This window comes from Coenobita brevimanus, chromosome 18, assembly GCF_032717465.1.
Source record: "Coenobita brevimanus isolate Jiangsu-jjx chromosome 18, ASM3271746v2, whole genome shotgun sequence".
Classification (NCBI taxonomy): domain Eukaryota; kingdom Metazoa; phylum Arthropoda; class Malacostraca; order Decapoda; family Coenobitidae; genus Coenobita; species Coenobita brevimanus.
The window spans coordinates 9,177,501-9,184,025 of NC_136971.1; the positions used below are offsets into that span (position 1 = coordinate 9,177,501).

General features: G+C 42.0%; 1 protein-coding gene across 1 annotated transcript in view; it reads left to right on the forward strand.

Annotated features, from left to right (window-relative positions):
* LOC145391396 (uncharacterized) overlaps positions 1–3,805 on the forward strand; it is a 15,092-nt gene extending 11,287 nt beyond the window's left edge. The window contains exons 8-9 of the mRNA XM_080266003.1: positions 2,988–3,098; positions 3,352–3,805. Coding sequence (XP_080122129.1) covers positions 2,988–3,098; positions 3,352–3,531 — 291 coding nt within the window. The 3' untranslated portion in view covers positions 3,532–3,805. The remainder of the gene's footprint in view (positions 1–2,987; positions 3,099–3,351) is intronic.
* Positions 3,806–6,525: the final 2,720 nt, after the last annotated feature.

Genomic DNA, 6,525 nt, shown 5'->3' on the forward strand with positions numbered 1-6,525 from the left:
TTCCTAACATGTAAGATGAGAGTGATCAGCCTCACTCATCCCAGAGTGGCATGACGTGAGCAGTAATCCCAAAATCATTTCGTTTCGTTTCGTTTTTAAAGGCTCCAACATGCTTGCATGTGTCGGCCTTGGTCACCTGATGGCGGCTCTCCATGCTGCACGATCCATTGCAGCCTCCCTGTTCAGTCCCTTAACCCTAAGGTCACACTTAATGACCTCGTCCCATGTCTTTCTCGGTCTACCCCTCATAACCTCACCCCCAATTTTAACACTTCTCACCTTCCTCACCCAGTTATCATCCCCCATCCTCTCCACATGTACAAACCACCTCAATCTACCTCTCCTTATCACAACACCAGTACACTCCAGTCCCATCCTACCTCTCAACCCTTCCATTGTAAACCCAGCCCCTCCAGGCCTTGGACGCAGGGATGCACTGCACATCCACCTAATCATTGTCATTTCTGTATGTCTGAGCCGGCGAATATCTTCCTCCTTCACTGCCCAGGTCTCACTGCCATACAGCATTACACTGAAGATACCCAAAATGCACTTTGGATATAAACCTGCTTGGGCTCAATCCAATTAGAGGACCTTGATTACCCACTAAACCACCAGGTGCCATAATTTGGTTTTGTGGTTACCACCCAGCATAGTAAATGGTATGTTAAAAAAAAAAAAAAAAAAAAAAAAAAATCAGGACTGCATGGAAGTACTCCTCTTGAAATATAGTATTGTATAGTTTAGATAGTATGGTTATGCCATAGTAAGGAGACCATAATTGTTTTTCCAGGATTGCATGGGAGACACCAGGTCAGGTTGTGTTGGATTAGATGTTGTGAGGTTATGAATGAATAAAGATAAAACATAAAGGTGGATTAGGCTAGCCCCTGCATGTTCTTTCCAAATGAAATTGATCATTTAGTAGATAATGTTTAAGTTTTTTAGGATAAGGTAAGATTAGTATTATGAAGAATTATTGAATATGAAACAGGTAGCTACAGGAAGGTTACATTAGCCCTGTCCATCTGAGTGCTCTCCTGGCTTGAGTGAAATCATATAGCAATTAACAGATAAATACAGTATTGTACAAAAGATGTCCTGATACATATGTTCATTGCATTGATATTCAATATTTTTATTGTGCTTCTCCTTCAGGATTCAATTTGGGGACTTAATTTTCAGAGTAGTTAAAAGGAAAAAATTTCAGTGGCATGTGTAATGAAACTACTCAGCAGTATATAATCACTGAAAAGGCAGAAAAAGTCAACCATCTTGGCAAAGCTAAGCTTCAATAAGCTGAGTATGTAACAGTCATGATAGTGGGCTGATATGTGTCACAGTATTCATGTTGCTGTTGTTGTGGCCGTAGGCTTGTCTGAACGTGAATCCGGAGGACTGCAGGCCGAAATATCCCTACGCCTACACTCTGCCATCCTCTGTATCAGGGATAGAGATGTGAGGGGGGGGGGTGTAACTGGGTAGCAGAGCTGTTGGTGAAGAAATATCCATACTTAATGGCATTTGTGGATGTTGTTAGGTAGTACTTGATGCTTTGTTAAGGTAGGTGGGGACACTTACCATCCACTCGCTTCATGTAGTGCTGCTCACGGGTGCCTGTCTTTTCCTTTCTTCCTTCCTTCTTTCCTTCCCTCTTCTGACTTTCTTTCCATCATTCTTTCCTCTTCCTTCTGTCTATGGGTGACTCTACACTGAGTGACAAGCCAAATGGTTTCCTTTAGGCCAGGAAACCATTTACTACGCTGGGTGATAACCATAAAAGCAAATTACGGCACCTGGTGGGTAATTAAGGCACTCCAATTGGATTGAGCCAATGCAGGTTTATATCTAAGGGGTGGTTGGGGTTTATTGCTGACATAATGCTACCCAGGGATGGGTGAAGCTGGTCACTCTCATCTTAAATGTCAAGGCCAACTTGCCTAGCCCCGAGCTCCTATGCTCCTCATTGGGCAACACTGTATTAGATGGTGAATGAACGAACTTGATGCTCTGCACCAGTCCTCAGGAGCACACTTTCTTTGTGATGGCTGAGGCCACATTATTGTTTTGTAGTATTCCATATGCAGGACTAGAGTGTCCATGAAATCTACAAATGCAGGAAACTTGATTCAAGCATTGGTTTACTTGATTGTTGAGGTTATTTTTCCTTTGTGCCATTGGTTTCTCATTGCTTGAGTACAGCAGCCCTTTAGAGATTAATAGAGATTGTGTCAAGCACTCTTCTGTATGACAGATTTTTATTAATTGAATAAAATCATAGGATGAAAGTCAGAAAATATTAATCATGGATGTTTTCCTCAGGGAGTTAAATACGGTATGATATGACATTAACCCGTGGATTGCGAGCCACAGCTCAGGCTGGGTAGTGTCGCATTGCGAGCCACAGCTCAGGCTGTGCTGGCTGTGCATCACCGTAAACAACTTGACCCCTGCGCAAAGACAGAGAGAGAGAGAGAGATTTTTTTTTCTTTTCACCAGATGATGTCCTGGATGTTTATCTTCAAGTTTATAATAAAAAAAAAAAAAATTTTTTTTTTTTTTTTTTTTTTTTTTTTTTTCATTCTTTCACTCCTCCCGTATGTAAACTTACGCATGGCCCTACGCAAAGACGGAGAGAGAGAGATTTTTTTTCTTTTCACCAGATGATGCCCTGGATGTTTATCTTCAAGTTTATAATTAACAAAACCTAAAAAAAAAATTCCTGTGTTTTTTGCACACCGTGGGGGGGATAAAAAAAGGTAATTGCACAATCCTCGGGTTAAGGAAGGTTGTGGTGTAATATTGTCTCAGATGTACTGGTATTTGAAAAGTTGATGTAAATGACTTGCGTTGGATAGAGTCTTATTCAGTTTACATAAAATGCTGTACGGGTCCAACAACACTTACAACTTCATTCGTTTTCCATACTAGGTATAATATTGTATAGGTCCAGCAACACTTACAGTTTAATTCGTTTTCTTCATTAGGTACGAAAGGGCGGAGGGTCATGGGTAGATGTCGACCCTATTCCTGACACTATTGTGGTCAATGTTGGCGACCTCCTACAGGTTTGGACAGCAGGAAAATTGGTTGCCACAGTAAGTTTTTGTGTTGAGAGCTCTTGATACAAAGTTTCTCTGTGTAGTCTAGAGTCTAGAATGATGACCAGTGGAAGTTGCAGTTGAATCTGATGGCTGTTTTTCCATAAAACTAGGGCATTACTTACCTGAGTTTCCATGCTTATATCTGTACTTTGCTGTTTTAAGGTATATTTCCATACTTTAAAAAAAATTCTTGTAATTGTGAATGTTGAATATGGTTCACCTTCATGCCAGAAATGCTTACCTTCAGGAGCACCGGGTGATCATCCCAGAGGAGGAGATTCAGCGACGGACTCCCCGCCAGTCCATTGTCTTTTTCATCCACCCTGATACCAACACGATCATCACACCTCTTGATGGCTCCACTTCCCACAAGCCTATCACAGCCCATGAATACCTTATCAGTAGACTCAACAACACCTACCACTGATGAGAACAAATTTAAGTACACTATATTATGCTACTGTATGTGACATGTGGCATGTAGGTATGTGACATGTAGGTTAACCTCTTCTACTGCTCACAACTCTTCCATATATATGGTGTCATGGCTAGCTATCCGCAATGCCCTGATTTGTTCCATAAATATATTTAGTAGTAGAGCATACTGATCAGCCCTGTGGAATGCTCACAGCAATTTTGTAAAGGCATTCTTTAATGTGGTACATAGGCTAATCACAAGGAAAGTTCATAGCTATTCCATAAGTGACAGGCAGAAATTGATGGTTTGCTTACACCAGTACCCTCTCTTTTAATATTTTCAGTACAGTAATGTTTTTTATCGTATATTACATTTATTATTGCTGCAGTCACGTGATGTATTCAGCTCCAAACAGCCTATCTATAGTGAAGGGATTAATGAAGGTTGTATACTGATCACTCCACTTCAAAAATTGTATCCCAAGCTGAATAAAATCATCCTCATGGATGTGCAGTGCATCCTTGAGTGTGAGGCATGGTGGGGGGGGGGGCTAGGTTTACAATGGAAGAGTTCAGAGGAAGGATGATGGGACTGGAGTGGATTATGTTGTGATGAGAAGAGGTAGATTGAGACAGTTTGGGCATGTGGAGAGGATTGGGGATGACAACTGGGTGCAGAAAGTGAACATTGGAGGTAGGGTCACAATAGGCATACCAAAAAAGACCTGGGACGAGGTCATAGAATGTGACCTCAGGGATAAGGGACTAAATATGGAGGGTGCCAGAGATCAAGCATCATTGAGAGCCACCATTAGGTAACTAAGGCTGATGCGTGCAAGCATGTTGGAGCCTTCATAAGCGAAATAAAATGATCTAATCCCAGTTTACCGCATATAACCAGGAGTGTAGGGGCCCAGGGCTAGGCTGCTTAGTCCTGACATTTAAGGCAAGGGTGACCAGCCTCACTTGCCGCTTGACATCCTTGGGCTGAACAGGTTTAAAATAATCCATGTGAGATTCAGATACAGGAACTTTTTTATTTATTTATTTATTTTTTTTCATGCAGGGAAGGATGAACCAAAGGCTAGAAGCCTGCAAGATTCTTTCTTCCAAGAGAAGATAAAAAAAAAAAAATCTTGTGGCATATTTTCAAATTCATTCTTGTCAGTATCAGAATGATATGGAGAGCGCTTTTGTAGTGAAAGGTGTTAATGAAGGCCAAAGCTAAGGCTACGGCCACACTGGGAGTGAGATGGCTAGAGCAAGACGTTTTGTAGCATAGTAACTGGTTGACGTGGCCACACTGCCGACAAGCTAATGCTGGCAACAGTGCGAGCCAGACCAATGGAAGGCAGGAACTGTTGACAGTTGACTATTCTCGCGTGAGTCGGTTGTCAGAAATGGATATAGAAACGTTAATATCTGAGGTTTCTCTGACCCCCTGCCTTTGGAATGCCTCCAGTAAGAGGCACAGTGACAGAACACACATTGCACTGCAGTGGAAAAGGATTGCAGAAAAACTAGGAGTTTCTGGTGATTTTGTATTGGTAAATAAGCTATTTTCCATTTCCGTTACGATGACACACACACACACACACACACACACACACACACACACACACACACACACACACACACACACACACACACACACACACACACACACACACACACACACACACACACACACACACACACACACACACACACACACACACACACACACACACACACACACACACACACACACACACACACACACACACACACACACACACACACACACACACACACACACACACACACACACACACACACACACACACACACACACACAGCATCAGAAGTTTGTTATTTATGGAAGGGACAGTGAGGTATGTACTACAGTTATGTATGTATGTAGGACGTAATGCTCCTAAAATTTGCCAGCGATATCATGGAGGACAGTACCACTGAGAGAGAGAGAGAGAGAGAATGATAAAAAAAATTCTACATACGTACAGCACTGGGATGATTAGGCTAATGTTACATAATTTTGCTAGGGTACTGACTCTTCATCAGACCAGAAGTACTCTGTGAAGGCCTCTCTCACAGTGCTAGCTACTGTATTCTTTTGTAGCTTTTTTCTGTTGAACTTGATAATTGAACAATGTTAGGGTTTTCTTCCCTAGTCTGGTGTGCTGATGCATTGATGCCCTCTTGTGTAGAATGCATATAGCTTTCTTTTCTCTAACACAAAGTCGGTATTTCAGCATACTATTTTCTAGTAGTGCAGACTTTTGTAAGTATGCCATGTCTTCAGACTTTGTTGCCAGAGATGCATCATGCAGAGAATCGGTGAGTCTTTTAACCCATGGCCTGACAAGAGGTTGCTATGGCAACTCCCGCTCATCGCGACAGCTAACTCGTGGCAACTTGCTCGCAATGCAGTCACACGACCACTCCATCTCGCCCTCTCCTGTCCTCACAAGCCCCATCTCACTCCCAGTGTGGCTATAGCCTAACTCCTTCAGTTTGAGTAGTCTCCCTTAAGCTGAGGAAAACCTTGTGAGTAAAAATTTTAAAAAATTAAGTAATCAAATTGAAGGTGTTGAGTCCCTTGACCAGAGAAGTAATATAAGTCAGAATACAGTATTGGAACATTATTTTACTGACAACATTTTTAGCTTAGCCATTTCATTTACCCTTTGTATTACATGTACTGTATGTAATTTTATCAGTATCTCAGTGCTGTACAGTAATGCTATATAATGCATGGCAGGGAGTAGGCTGTAGCCCCAGCTGATCAGGGTGGTATTCCCAAGGGGAATGGGAATGCTGGTGATAGAGAGAGCTTGTGTTCCCATTTCACTAGTTACTGGACCGTCCCGCTTTGCTGACCTTTTCAATGTGGCACTTAATGGAAAGTAGACCTGCATACTCTTCCAAACACTTTCCCCCATATACCTTATGCACTACTTTACATATCACACAACGTATCCCACTACGTACAAGAGTTGATGCC